This window comes from Macaca nemestrina, chromosome 16, assembly GCF_043159975.1.
Source record: "Macaca nemestrina isolate mMacNem1 chromosome 16, mMacNem.hap1, whole genome shotgun sequence".
Classification (NCBI taxonomy): Eukaryota; Metazoa; Chordata; class Mammalia; order Primates; family Cercopithecidae; genus Macaca; species Macaca nemestrina.
The window spans coordinates 80545596-80560928 of NC_092140.1; the positions used below are offsets into that span (position 1 = coordinate 80545596).

The following is a 15333-nucleotide window of genomic DNA, read 5'->3' on the forward strand; positions in this document are numbered from 1 at the left end:
TTCGTTCTTTTGGAATGTTCTTTGGAAATGTTGGGGCAATCAAAGATGATGACAGTCTGTAACACATTTATTCATTGCTTAAAAAGAACACATTTTGGACAATCTTTCAATGGTTAATTTTGAGATAAGGACCAAGTGTAAGCGAAATGACAAGACTGATGACAGGCCTTTTTTTTTTTTTTTTTTTTTTTCTCTATTTTTTTGCTCACTTGCTTCGATAGTTCTAAGATGTAAGAGTGACTTGCAAATTTAGTAATGGCTAAGTGAGAGATTAGTCTTAATAGACTGTTTCATAGAGGAAAGCTCTCTCCCCAACAGAGCACCACCGTAACGACAAGTTATAATAAACTGAAGGTGATCTTTGGGGCCTAGGATGCCCTTGCCTGAAACCTTTTGTTCTATCACAGTACAGGGAGTCGTTCTACAATTTACAATTATCCTTCAGCTTTGTCTTTTTCTCAGAAAGAAAACAGGTACCCCAGCCCCTGTTGCCCAAAGACAAGGACTCCCAGCAGCTCCTGCCAGCGCCTTTAGAAACAACTCACAGAGCCGGGCACGGTGGTTCAAGCCTGTAATCCCAGCGCTTTGGGAGGCCGAGGCAGGCGGATCACGAAGTCAGGAGATCGAGACCATCCTGGCTAACACGGTGAAACCCCCGTCTCTACTAAAAATACAAAAAATTAGCCGGGCGTGGTGTCGGGCGCCTGTAGTCCCAGCTACTCGGGAGGCTGAGGCAGGAGAATGGTGTGAACCTGGGAGGCGGAGCTTGCAGTGAGCCGAGATCGCTCCACTGCACTCCAGCCTGGGCGGCAGAGCGAGACTCCGCCTGAAAAAAAAAAAAGAAAAGAAACAACTCACAGAATGTTTTGAGAATATTTCTTAGACTCAGAGAGGGGATTCATTCTATAAGACTAAGAAAAAGAAGCCCTGAGTGATCGGGTTTTCTTTCTGTGGTGTGGAGGCAGCAATAGGGAAAACAGCTATTGGCCACTAAGACGTGGATATTCCTATGACCGCTGCATCTCAGATGGCAGCAAAAGGGTTTTTTTTTTTTTTTTTTTTTTGGGGGGGGGGAAATACTTTAGGGAAAGACTGTCTGCATCTGTAAGCATTTCTTGAGACTGTAGGAAAGGATTCCACAGTTTCTTTGGTTTGCGTAGGAACTACACGTTCACAAGCGCTTTCACCTGCCTTTATCTCCTTAATGTCCTGATAAATATCCCAATTTCAGGGCTGAGAGCATTTTGATGCAGAGGCACAGCCGGTGAATGGACAGCTGGAACTGGAATCTACTCTGTTTCAATTCTTCTCTGTGTTCTTTCCTCTATACTCAGAGTCTGCAAACTATGACCTGTGGACCAAATCCTGCCAGCTTCCTGTTTTTATAAATGAATTTCTCTTTTGTCTATAGCTGCTTTCTCATTACAGTGGCAGAATAGAGTAGTTGAAACAGATACTGTATGGCCCTCAGATCCTCCAATATATACCACCTAGCCCTTTATAGAAAAGGTTTGCCAACCCATAGCTTCTGAAGCTAAGAAGTCCAAGTTTTTCCATGCAACAACTACTTTCTTGAACATGAAGCAAAGGATTTGAATGATCCTGCTTGCAACTCCATCACGCTGAGAGCTGTGTCACCACCATGTGCAGCATTTTGTTCTAATTTAGCAGGTTGGGACATCTCAGCTCTTGACACAGAAATTTTTGCTTTAAATGCTGCAGTAAGAAATCACATGACAGAAAAAATGTTTGTTTTGATGGTGGTCATTGCCAGTAATGGAGTGGCTAAGGGTGCAGGAATGGATGTGTCAGCAGAATGTGCCTTCTGCAGTTTGTTGGTTTTGACTGGAAGAAGACTGTCTTAGAGAAGCAATGCTGACCTTTTTTTGGATGGATTTTATTTCTCTAGACAGGAGGTTTAGGGCTGGGTGCAGTGGCTCATGCCTGTAATTTCAGCACTTTGGGAGGCTGAGGTGGAAGGATAACTTGAGCCCAGTAATTTGAGACCAGCCTGGGCAGCCTAATGAGACCCCCATCTCTGCAAACAAAATTTAGAAAATTAGCTGGGCATGGTGGCACCTGTAGTCTCAGCTGCTAGGGAGACTGAGGTGGAAGATTCGCTTGAGCCCAGGAGGTTGAAGCTGCACTAAACTGTGATCACGCCACTGCACTCTAGCCTGGGTGACAGAGCGAGATATTGTCTCAAAAGAAGAAGAAAAAAAGGAAGTTTAAGGTCAATCACAATGAGTTAGAGAAGCGATCTCATAATCCTTAGGACCCTGCTTCTGGACTGTGGCTTCTCACCCTACCCCAGCCCCTGTTGGGATTTCCCAGGACCATATTCTCTTTCTACCCTTTTCCTCATTGGTCTCCTCCACTCTGGTGGCTGAGGATACCTCCTAGTTGCTCCAACAGCCTCTCCTAGAAATGACCATCATTAAAGCAGTATCTGCAAGACCTGCCATGTCTTTCTTTTTCTATCATCTTAATTTATTCTAGAATTGTGCTTACTCTTTTTTTACATTATTTAAAAGCCGCTTCCTAGAATTGTTTTATTTTATTAGGTAATCTTTAAACTCCCTTTTCTCCATTTTTTAATAATTTGCTATATTGGCAGATGCTGTTCAAGTCAGTAGAAGAACCATTTCTTTGAATTCCTTCTCACCAGAAGTATTTGTGCTGCCTGTTGATGTAGAAAAGGTGAGTACTATCTTCTTTCTTTTTAACCATAGAGTCTTAATCCTTTAGATAATGTTGTTCTGATTTAATCTGGAAACTTCAATTTGATGAAGCATTACAAATAGGTTTCCTTTCAGCATTTCATTGATAGAGACTGCTAGAAACACTAAGCTAAGAAGGGTTCCAAGGCAGTGCCTGTGCTCAGCTGGAAAGTTTTCTGTGATTGATAAATGATGTCTGGCTTAGGCTTCCCCCAGCCTAAGGTTTTGTATAACAAGAAATCCAACTTGAGTTGTCCGTTGATTACAGTAAGCCAAATGTACAGCTCTGGACAATGTGTGCTATAAGTCATAGAGTGACCTATGACAACTCAGTTAAATAAATATTTATATTGATATGCATTAATTCCACTTAAATAGAACGCCTTGATTTTTCAAATCTCATCTACCCTCTATGAAAAAAAGTTGATTATGCGTGTATTTTAATTGATTTCTTTTTCTGCAGGAAAATGCCCACTTTCATGTTGCAGATATGATTATATCAGCAATGGAGAAAATGAAGTGTAACATTCTGAGTCAACAGCAGACAGAGAACTGGAGTAAAGAAGAAGCCAGTGGGTTACTTGGGAGTGATCAGCCTGACTCTGACGTGACTTTTGATACCAACATAAAGCAACAGTCTGGGTCTTCCACTTCTTCATACAGTGGCTATGAAGGCAAGTTGGGCAAATACGAGAAAGCTGTATGTCATGTGTTTCACGTACATTTCCTCTGTAATTCCCCTTTATCCATGGGGCATATATTCCAAGACCCCCAGTGGAAGCCTGAAACCTCAAATAGTACCAAACCCTACATACACTACTTTTTTTTGTTGTTCTTGTAACCAAGAGGGTTACTAAGTGACTAGTGGGTGAGTAGTATATACAGTGTGGTATGCTGGACAAAGGATGATTCATGTTCCAGAGGGGACATGGCAAGACGGTGTAGGACTTCATCATCCTACTCAGGGTGGTGCACAGTTTAAAACTTAAGAATTGTTCATTTCTGCAACTTTTCATTGAATATTTTTGGATCACTTGACTCTAGGTGACTAAAACCACGGGAAGCGAAACTGCAGATAAAGGAGGACACATGTATGTCTTTAAATCCTTTGTCTAAAAATGTCTTGAGTAACCTCTGTAATCCTCACCATTTCTGCTGTCTTGGGTCAGGATTGGTTGTCATGCTCCATTCAGTTGTCAAATCCTATGGTTTTTTGTTGTTGTTGTTGTTGTTGTTGTTTTGTTTTTTGTTTTAATCTTGGACTTCATCCTACTTTTCTTTTTCACTGGAAATAAAAGTGGCTGATGTCTCCTCTTCCTTTGTTTTCTGTCACATGGCATTCTCCTGGCTCTTCTTACACCATCTTTCCTTTTCCAACGAGTCTTCTTTTTCATCGTTCAGTAATGAGCCTGTGTCATGCTAGGTGCTGAGCATCAGCAGTACACAGGTTGTGCTCCTTCCATCAAGGAGCCTGCATGCTAGAGCACGGGACCGGGAAGCCCTGTGGGGTAACTTGTAGAACAGAGGCGAGGACCCAGCACAGTGCATCACCGTCACTGAGGAGGAACGGCTCGGCTCACTCTAGGACCCAGGGGTTCTTCCCCGAGGGACAAGTGCCTAAGCTATTAGCTCATGTTAGGGTTTGCTACTTTCTTACCATTTCCTAAGTCCTGCCTCCAGTCCTATATTCTTTTTTTAAATCTGTATTTGCTTCCTGGCATATTTAACCTACTATACACCTTCAATGATCACCTTCAATTATTCCTTCTCAGCTATTATCTCCCAAATCTATGTTTTCAGTCCTGGACATCTCTTCTAAGTGCTTGCTGTCTATGGCTGGAGCCTTGTCCGTCTGGCTGACCCCGCAGGACCTCTGACTTAATACTTCATTTCTGGGTGACTTAAAATGCTTCATTTTATTCATTGTTCATATATGTTCACTGCAACATAAAGGTGGGCATAGTTAACCTATAACTTAATATGTCTAAACTAGTCATTTCTCCATCACTCCCTCACAATCCTCTTCCTTCCAAAGAAAACCACTAAAGCTTGCTTTTCTTCTTGACTTCCTTTGCTACACGTTAATCAGGAATATTCAATAACAGAGGAAGAACTCACTCCATATGTTGTGTAGCACAATGCCTGGCCCAGAATAGGTGTACGATCAAATGCCTGTTGAATGCACTAACTGGCTCAAATTAAAAGGGTTGTTTTGTCGTAAGATACAGAACATTCTCACTGAACCCAGTCGTGGGAAATATATCTGGAACATATATGACCAGTATAGACATAGCTCCAGTGTCTATCTTTTCGCGGACTTTAAGCCTCTCACCTCTTCTTTTTCTAGCAATTGCTTCATTCTTTTTCTGTAGCCTACCTACTTCTACCCACCCCTGGCATCTAGTTTCAGCTTTGTAGTCTTCCTGACTACTCAGCCAGGTCCTCACAGCTCAACAACTCAGTTTTGTAGGACCCTCAATCCAGATCCCAGGGCAGAGCACCTGATGGGCCTTGCCTTGGTTGGATGTCCATGACTGGTTGGTCCGATGCAGCCAGAGGGCTGGGGGAATGTCATATGGACGATCATGCCTTCTGAGGCTACCAGTAGGGAGGAAATGAATATGGGTGGAGAAGTAATTCTTGTTTTAGTACACTGGGCTCCATCTTGGACTCTTTCTTCTTCCTTGGTCTTGTGCTCCTGTCCCGTTTCTAGTTAGTGAGCAAATCAATCCTGACTTCTCAGTCATAATCACTTCTCTTCCATCCATTTCCTGTTTCTATCCCTTACCTGGCCCGCTGCAGTAGCCTTCTGGCTAGTCATTTTGTAAGAACTACAATTTAGTTCTTCAATACTGATTTGGTTTAATTTTCCCTCTTTCCTTTCAACTTGTTTCCCCTAGTTTATCCTGCACTTATCTGTCTTCCTGGATCACAACTTCTTGTCCTCTATAATGGCTTGCCGACTTTGTGCCACATTTTATTCTGGAATTTTTAGTCTTGTGGCATCTGGCTGCTTCTTGCCTTTTAAACAGGAATCTCCTGCCATTCCCCTTGGCCGGATGGTGAGCTGTAGTTGAACTAGACTGTGTATAGTTGCTGGCAGACATTTCCCCCCATGGCTTTGGGAAGGATGTCCTGAAATGTGGGTTCCCCCAGTAACCACACATCAGGTCTTTCATCCTTCCCATCCTTCAGAAGCAATCTCCTGCCACTGTCACTGTGACATGCTCCCTGGTTTGTATCCCAGTGGAGGGGCACCATCCATGTGGAATGAAACACAGGTTGTGCTCCAGAATGCTCCAGTGCCATCTGCATGCATGGCTTTCCCTGGACTTGTGTAGTGCAGAGCCCTGCCTCAGAACTTCTCAAGGCCCATGCAATGCAACTGTGTTGTGTGTGTGTGTGTGGTTTAGGTCTGTTAGTATATCAGCTCCCTCATGGGATTTTTTTTCTTTTTTTGAGTTGGAGTCTTGCTCTGTTGCCCAGGCTGGAGTGGAGTGGTGTGATCTTGGCTCATGGCAACCTCCACCTCCCACATTCAAACCATTCTTCTGCCTCAGCCCCCCAAATAGCTGGGATTACAGGCACACACCATCACACCCAGCTGATTTTTATATTTTTAGTAGAGACAAGCTTTCACCATGTTGGCCAGGCTGGTCTCGAACTCCTGACCTCAGGTGATCCACTTGCCTCGGCCTCCCAAAGTGCTGGGATTACAGGCGCGGGCCACCGCATCCAGCCCTTCGTGAGATTTTAAACTCTTAGATGGATGAGAAATTGTCTTGTTCGTATTTGTGTTTAGTATAATGCCTTGTCTGAAATAGGTATTTTTATAAATAGTGGTTGGGTAGAAATTGATGGTAGCTGAAACTTTAAGAAAATGTGAATAAATAAGAATATGTTAAATGAAAATTAAGAACATTTCTATCCTCCAAATATAAATATTTATCTTGTATTAAGTATTTCTCTTGTGACATTTGTGGCAATAGATGTTCCTCCATGAGGTGGGTTGGTATTACTCAAACTGTCAGTTGGTCCTGAGAACATTAAAAAAGAAACAAACAAGAGTAGAAAGTATCAGAGTGCATCTTGCTGAGGGTGAGCAATGTTTCCCGAAAGTTTTTTGTTTTTTTAATCAGTTAAACATATTATTGTGTCTGTACTAAGTCACAATGTGAATTGTATGTTACTATGGGTGATGGGCAAAAGACAGTGAAAAACACAGATGGGCACTCTTACCCCCATTCTGCCCATGAGGAAACTGCAGCTGGAAGCAGTGGTTGTCCATAGTCACCCAGCTAGAATGGGTTCTTAAAGTCAGCCAGCCTACTGCAAAACCCTTCATATAACTTCTTTTTTATTTTTTTTTTTTTTGAGACGGAGTCTCTCTCTGTCACCTAGGCTGGAATGCAGTGGCGCAGTCTCAGCTCACTGCAACCTCTGCCTCCCAGGTTCAAGCGATTCTGCAGCCTCAGCCTTCCAAGTAGCTGGGACTACAGGTACCTGTAAACACGCCTGGCTAATTTTTTTTTGTATTTTTAGTACAGACGGGATTTCACCATGTTGGCCAGGCTGGTCTCAAGAAACCTGCAGGCACAGCTACAGGTTTCTGTGATATCATTAAAATCTCCAAGCTCTGTGGGAAAATAAAAGAAAGAGTGGTGAGGTTGTTTAGTCTGTTTCATTTCATCGCAGTCCATTTTATAAGAACACTAAAATCACTCTCTGCATCTCAGAAAGAGCAAATTATTGATCCACCTGCCTCAGCCTCCCAAAGTGCTGGAATTACAGGCGTGAGCCCCCATGCCCAGCCCACATAACTTCTATGTAAACTATGGGCTAGACTATTTCCCTAAACAACTGTATTCATTTTTCTGTGTTTCTCTGCTATGTTTATTCAAATGAAGACAGTTTTACAAATTTATATTTACAATGATTATATAATTATATTAACAATATAATTAATCATAATATAATGATTATTAATACTATTATCAGTATTAATAGTATTAATGCTATTCATACTAATAGTATTAATAATCATGTTGCTTTAGTTTTCACATTTTTTTTTTTTTGAGACAGGGTCTTACTCTGTCACCTAGGCTGGACTGCAGTGGCATGATCTCAGCACACTGCAATCTCCGCCTTGCAGGCTCAAGTGATTCTCCCACCTCAGTCTTTCGAGCAGCTGGGACTACAGGCACAGGCCGGGCCACCACACTGGGCTAATTTTTTTGTATTTTTTGTAGAGACAGTGTTCTGCCACGTTGCCCAGGCTGGACTTGAACTCCTGGGCTCAAGTGATTCTCCTACCGCAGCTTCCTGAGTAGCTGGGACTACAAGAACACGCCACTGCCCCTGGCAGATGTACATTTTTAAATGATAGTATTTAATCGTGTGATTTGCAAAATCAATTTCCTATTATTAAACGTTTAGGTGCTTTCAGTGTTTTAATATTTTAAAACATTGGATGTACTGCAAATAGCTTCTTTGTGATGAAAGGCTTCTGAGTAGCTGGGATTACAGGCACTTAATCATAGTGAATGCAAAAAGCACACACAAACAGTTCCCTAATTTTTTAATTCTTTAAGTTGAAGTGTTTAATTCTCTTAAACTTTTAGCCCTCTTCATTTCCCAGTTTCTATTTAGTTGGGTGTTGCAGGTTGCACAGTTTTTCTTCTTATTGGTAAAAACCTCCTTCCTTTCTTTGTCTAGGTTGTGCTGTGTTACAGGTCAGCCCAGTGACTGAAACACGTCCTTACCATGATGTGAAAGAGATTTGCCAATGCGACATTGATGAATTTGTTATTTTAGGTAAGATTTGGAAACTACTTGGATGTGACTGGCTGCCTCCCCAATCCCATCCGCATATACATACTAACATACATCACACACAATACTATGCTACAGTGGCATTCGAATCAACTTCTTCCAAAATCAGATTATGTCCCTGATAAATATACTTATATATTTATATATTTTTTTTATATATTTATATATATTTTTATATATATATGGGTGTTCTTGTTTCAAATGTCTGGATAGCTAATCTTCCATCTCACTTGTAGAGTTGAATGAAAAAGCAGATATTCATTGTGGTCTGATATCTCCTTGGCCTCTCAGTTATATTTTGGTGAAATTTCAGATGAAATCCCATCTTTGATCATTATCTGTACTCTCATTATCTGTTCTGTCCATTTCTCAGAACCTGAAACATGGAGATGCTGAAGAATTTGCTCTTTCTGAGATGCAGGGAGTGATTTTAGTGTTCTTATAAAATGGACTGCGATGAAATGAAACAGACTAAACGACCTCACCACTCTTTCTTTTATTTTCCCACAGAGCTTGGAGATTTTAATGATATCACAGAAACCTGTAGCTGTTCCTGCAACTCCTCTAAGAGGTATCTGTCTTCCATGCGCAGTGCACATAGACCCTTGGGCTGTCACCTCGGAGGCAGTGTGAACACTAGGCCTCTGACATTCTGGGCCTACTTCAACTACTTCCAATAATTTGTTCCCACGAATCTAGGATATTAACACCTAGAATGGAAACAATCACCCCCGAAGTTTCTATAGTGTTTTACAATATATAAAAGGCTTTTGTATGCATTTTCATTTAATCCTCATTTTAGTTAAACAGGCTGGGCGAATTTTGTATATGCATGTGTGTGTATATTTATGATTTTTGTTCTTGTTGTTTTTGAGACCGAGTTTTGCTCTCGTCACTCAGGGTAGAGTGCAATGGCCCGATCTCGGCTCACTGCAACCTCCACCTCCTGGATTCAGGCAATTCTCCTGCCTCAGCCTCCTGAATAGCTGGGATTACAGACGCCTGTCACCACACCTGGTTACTTTTTTTTTTGTATTTTTAGTAGAGACATGGTTTCACTATGTTGACCAGGTTTATCTTGAACTCCTGACCTCAGGTGATCCGCCTGCCTCAGCCTCCCAAAGTTCTGGGATTACAGGCATGACCCACCACACCCGACCATGTATTTATGAATTTTTAAACCTAATTTTATAGACATAAAAATTGAGACTCATACAGGATGTGCTTCAGGACGCGAAGGCTGTGAGGTAGAAGCAGCGCTCAAATGCAGGTCTTCTGACTCTAAAACCAGTGCTCCTTCACCACACCTCTAAGTCTTAGTGCCCTCAGTAAATAAAAGATGCTTTATTTATTGAACATGGAGGAGCTATGTTGAGTAAGATACCTGGTGAGTGATTGATGCATCATCTCATATGACAGCCTCTTCTGAGTTTTGGGGGCTGGGAAGAACAGTTGAAAACCTCAGGAAGACCCTGAACATACTCCTCATGAATATAATTTCCTGGTTTTTGCATCTCTTACATTTCAGTGTCACTTATGAGCCAGAGTTCAATTCTGCTGAACTATTAGCCAAAGAGCTGTACCGCGTGTTCCGGAAGTGCTGGATGCTGTCACTAGTTAATTCTCAGCTGGCAGGTTCCCTGAGTGCAGCTGGCTCAATAGTAAGTATCAAAAAAAATTGACCTTGAATTGAAAGTTCCTAAATCCTCATTTTGCCTGCCCTGTTCAGTTTAAACATTTGTGTTTCCTTGTACGGTCATTGGATATTAGGGGAGACTCAAAATGAATGAGGAAACTGGCATGTATTGAGTACTTATTGTGCACCAGAGACTGCTCAGCAGTCTACATTATTTTATTTTATTTATAATTTCTTTTGAGATGGATTCTTGCTCTGTCACTCAGGCTGGTGTGCAGTGGCGTGATCTCAGCTCACTGCAACCTCCGCCGCCTCGGTTCAAGCGATTTTCCTGCCTCAGCCTCCCAAGTAGCTGGGACTATAGGTGCCTGCTACCATGCCCAGCTAACTTTTTGTATTTTTAGTAGAGACAGGGTTTCACCATGCTGGCCAGGCTGGTTTCCAACACCTTACCTCAAGTGATCTGCCCACCTTGGCCTCTCAAAGAGCTAGGATTATAGGCCTGAGCCACTATGCCCAGCCAGCAGTCCACATTTTAATCCTCATAAGTATCCTATTAGGTAGAGGCTGTCCTTATTTTTATTTTTAAGTGCTGGGCCCAGTCTCCCAGCAGGGCTGGTCAGCCATGAAGCAGGAGTCATGACCAGGCTGCCTCACTGGAAAGTACATGTTGGTTCCCTCATGGAACACACTGCTCACTGCTGTCAGAGAGCAGCCAGCCTTCTCGGGGTGGAGAATATTATGACAAAGGCTAAAATAGGGGTAGGGAAGATGCCCTCGAAGTGCAGAGGAGGGTGTGTTTAATTTTACTGGGGGAACGTAGGAAGGCTGATTGCAGATTTCAGAACTTGAGCTAAGTATTGGGCTGGCCAGAACTGTGGCAGGTAGAAAGGTTGGGGGAGGACATTCTTGGCAAAGGGGAGCTGCAGCAAAAGCAGAGGGGCATGCTATGCTCTTGAGCAGAGTGATTTGGTGCGGTTGGATAATACCCGTTTGTGACTATTTGTGTGCGAGAGGTTGTTCTTTATGGAAATAAGGTTTGAATGATGGTAGCCAAATTGCGGAGGATGTAGAATGCTAATTTGAGAAGTTTGGATTTAATTAAATTAATTAATTAATTAATTTTTTGAGGTGGAGTCTCACTCTGTTGCCCAGGCTGGAGTGCAGTGGCACAAGCTCGGCTCACTGCAACCTCCACCTCCAGGGTTCAAGCAATTTCTGGCTAACTTTTGTATTTTTAGTAGAGATGGGTTTTCACTGTGTTGGCCAGGCTGGTCTCGAACTCCTGACCTCAAGTGATCCGCCCATCTTGGTCTCCCAAAGTGGTAGACTTACAGGCGTGAGCCACTGCACCGGCTGAGAAGTTTGGATTTTAAATGACAGTAGGAAGGTCCAGTGGTTTGGGGGGAGGCACTGAACATTTATAAGCAAGGAGAATGGTCTTAATAGAGCTGTTTCTGGGGAAGACTAATAATGATAGGGGTTCTGATTGGTAGCATTTGTCAGTCTGTTGACTAAGAGGGGTAAGACTTCTGCTATTCATAAATGCATTCCAGGTCAAAATGACCTACTTACAGTAAATTTGAAGTCTGGAAATAAATGAACTAAAAATACTAAGAAAAGTGATCTCATCTGGGTGGTGTTTAAAGCAATTCTTTTGCAGATGGCTTTAGAGATGTGGAGGGCTCTTGGTATGTCCTTTAGTTCAGTTAAAAGCACTATTAATTTTTTGTGGTAAATTTTACTGTTGGAAATACATTTAGATGTTCCTTTAATTTAAATTCTTTGAAATATGCTTAAGTTGTTCCTAAATCATTTTATGTCTTATGCAGGTTGTAAATGAAGAGCGTGTCCGAAAAAACTTTGAATCCAGTATGAATGTTGTACAGGAAATTAAATTTAAGTCTAGGATCAGAGGGACTGAAGACTGGGCTCCTCCTAGATTTCAAATCATATTTAATATTCATCCACCACTCAAGTAAGTATGGGCTGCTGCTTGGGCCTCCAATCCATTTAAATCACATTGTAACAGATCCCACCTGACGCTCTATGGCAGTAGGTGAAAAAAATACATATGCTAAAGAACACAGGAAAATTTGTTTTAGGGAAAGGGAAGTTGGCTGTATTTTCTGGGTTAGGTTTTTTTTTTTTCCTCTTGTTTACCATGGACTTTTGGGGCCTCTATAAGTTTTCACAAGTTGAGAATTCAACTATGCAAGCCTAATGTAAATATTACATAGCAACTCACAATTAAATAGGCTTAAAGGAGATTTTTTAAAGTGGCTAATATCAAAACTTAAAAATTATATACAATAATTTTTTTAAAATTTGTTTCCTTTTTGAAAAAGTTAGAGATGGGGTTTCACCATGTTGCCCAGGCTGGTGTTGGACTCCTGGGCTCAAGTGATCCACCCACCTCAGCCTCCCAAAGTGCTGGAATTACAGGTGTGAGCCACCTCGCCCAGCCTATGATAATTTTAAAAGACTGGACCTCTTTATCTTCCAGAACAATCAGTGTGAAATAAAAATGAATGAATAAACTTCTAAAAAAGGAACATTTAATCTCAGGGAAAGCACTTATAGTTAAAAAATGTTACAGAGACCAGGCAGTGGCCTCCCAAGTAGCTGGGACCACAGGCGTCCACCAGCACGCCTGGCTAATTTTGTGTATTTTTAGTAGAGACGGAGTTTCACCGTGTTAGCCAGGATGGTCTAGATCTCCTGACCTCATGATCTGCCTGCCTTGGCCTCCCAAAGTGCTGGGATTACAGGCATGAGCCACTGCGCCCGGCCTAGCAGAAGCTTTTAAAGAGATGTAGCTTTAAGGATGGGCACAGTGGCTCATACCTGTAATTCCAGTACTTTGGGAGGCTGAAGTAGGAGGATGACTTGAGGCCAGGAGTTCGAGACCAGCGTGGGCAACATATAGAGACCCTATCTCTACAAAAATAAATAAATAAATAAAGCCAAAAAAAAGCTAGCTGGGGTTGGTGGCGTGTACCTATAGTCCTAGCTGTCTACACAGGAGGCTGAGGAGTACTTGAGCCAAGTCGAGGAGTTTGAGGCAGTAGTGAACTATGATCATGCCAGTGCCCTCCAGCCTGTGTGACAGAGCAAGACCCTGTCTCAGGAAAAAAAAATAAAAATTAGTTGTAGTTTTAAAAGACCCAGAGATTTCAACTAGAAATTGTATTTAATAAATCTATTTCTTTCCCAAATGAAAGGTGACAAAGTTAAGGCCCTTAGTTGAGAAAAGTGTCACGATGGCAATTTCTTTTCTAATTAGTGAAAAATATTCCATTGACCTTCTCTGAAATGTAACTAGTATCATTTTTTGTATTCAGGAGGGACCTTGTGGTAGCAGCCCAGAATTTTTTCTGTGCCGGCTGTGGAACTCCAATAGAGCCTAGTAAGTATGGATAATGGATCACCTGCTTATTATGTGATGGCAAGGTCAAGAATAGCAAAGTAGGGCAGTGCATTGCTTGTGTGAGAGACGCCTTTGATGAGAAGTTGTTATAAGAGCTTCACAGAAGTTGCCCTCTGTTTCATGAGGAGGCCATCATGACTGACAAGGCTGTGTGACCAACTAGGACCGAGGACACCAGGACCAGCCTCCTAGTTCTCTCCCTGTTGGGCAAAAGCTCCAACCACGTGGCCTCCTGCTGCCCCTTGAAAATGCCAGGCTCACTTCTGACATATTTGCATTTGTGGTTTTCTCTCCCCCAAATACTCTCCCCGCAGACACCCCCATGACTAATTCCTTTGCTTCTTTCACATTTTCACTCCAAAGTCATGAGGTCTTCCCTTGCTGCTCTATCTAAAATGCCTGTCTTGCCCCACTGCTGGTCACAAACAATCCCATGTACACTTTATATTACCCATCCTTATTTTTTTTCTTTATTTTCTTGCATAATATTTTCTTGGAAGCTCCTTTTTATTCTTAGCACAGTCTTTCTAAAATAGTCTCTTATATGTTACTAATATGTCTTCTTATTATCTGTCTTCAACACTAGATTGTAAGTTCTGTGAGGCCAAATGTATTGTCTGTTATATTTATTACTTTAGTCCCAGCTTCTAGAAGAGTGCCTGGCATGTAGTAGGTCCTCGAAAGATATGTGTTGAGTAAAGGTATGACTTACCAAGGAGCTAGCCAAACTTCTCTGAGAGAATTTGAGGAGGTAGCCTGAGAGGATCATTCCTGGGCCAACTGAGGCCTAGAAGATTAGACTTTCCTGGGCCAGGCACGGTGTCTCCCACCTGTAATCCCAGCACTTTGGGAGGCCGAGGTGGGCAGATCACCTGAGGTCAGGAGTTTGAGACCAGCCTGGCCAACATGGTGAAACCACATCTCTACTAAAAATACAAAAAAAAAAAAAAAAAAAAAGCCAGGCATGGTGGCAGTCACCTGTAATCCCAGCTACTCGGGAGGCTGAGACAGGAGAATTCCTTGAACCCAGGAGGCAGAAGTTGCAGTGAGTCAAGATCGCACTATTGCACTCCAGCCTGTGCGACAAAGTGAGACTCTGTCTCAAAAAAAAAAAAAAAAAAAAAGTGCTCAGGCTTTCCTCAGTCAGAAATGCAAGTTTACCCCCTTGAGACTGGGAATCACTTGTTTTGCTCTGATGGTACCTGTATGTCTGACCTGCAAAAGGCTGGAAAGAGGAGCCTTGTGGCATGAGTTCCCTTAGCCTTTGATAGTCAGTATTTGAAGGAAAAAGACTATGAGGAGCTCCTACTTCAAGAGATAAAAATAGGAAGCAGGAATCGATCTAGGCTTCCTCTCCCACACTGGATGATAATGCCTGACGGGCATCACCATTGTTGCTGATTTTCTTTGAATGAGTCATTTTCCCAGCACATCTAGTGGGGAACATGTCTCTTTGGTTAACCACTATGTCCTGGCACTTCCATAAATACCTAATGCATGAGTCAGAAACTGTACACATATGACTATCATTCCACCAACTTTTTGTTATTTCCCTAAGCTTGTTCAGGTATGGAGGTGTGTGTCTGCACTTTTGTACGTTGGCCTTGCCCCCAGAGAGCTTGCTTATCTTTTAGGGAAGATACAACATCAGCCAAGTAAGTATATGTAACGAAAGAGTCAAGAGTCAAGAATGCTGTGGGATTTACAGCAGGGGA

General features: G+C 42.2%; 1 protein-coding gene across 10 annotated transcripts in view; it reads left to right on the plus strand.

Annotated features, from left to right (window-relative positions):
- Positions 1–15333, plus strand: part of LOC105490669 (rubicon like autophagy enhancer) — a 113941-nt gene that overhangs the window by 16684 nt on the left and 81924 nt on the right. For all 10 annotated transcript variants that reach the window (XR_003020103.2, XR_011614806.1, XM_011756525.3 and 7 more), the window contains exons 3-9: positions 2618–2700; positions 3184–3394; positions 8436–8534; positions 9063–9123; positions 10081–10213; positions 12021–12166; positions 13533–13597. Coding sequence is in view for 8 of the 10 variants with exons in the window: in XM_011756525.3 (XP_011754827.2) it covers positions 2618–2700; positions 3184–3394; positions 8436–8534; positions 9063–9123; positions 10081–10213; positions 12021–12166; positions 13533–13597 (798 nt within the window). In the remaining 2 variants the exon portion in view is untranslated. The remainder of the gene's footprint in view (positions 1–2617; positions 2701–3183; positions 3395–8435; positions 8535–9062; positions 9124–10080; positions 10214–12020; positions 12167–13532; positions 13598–15333) is intronic.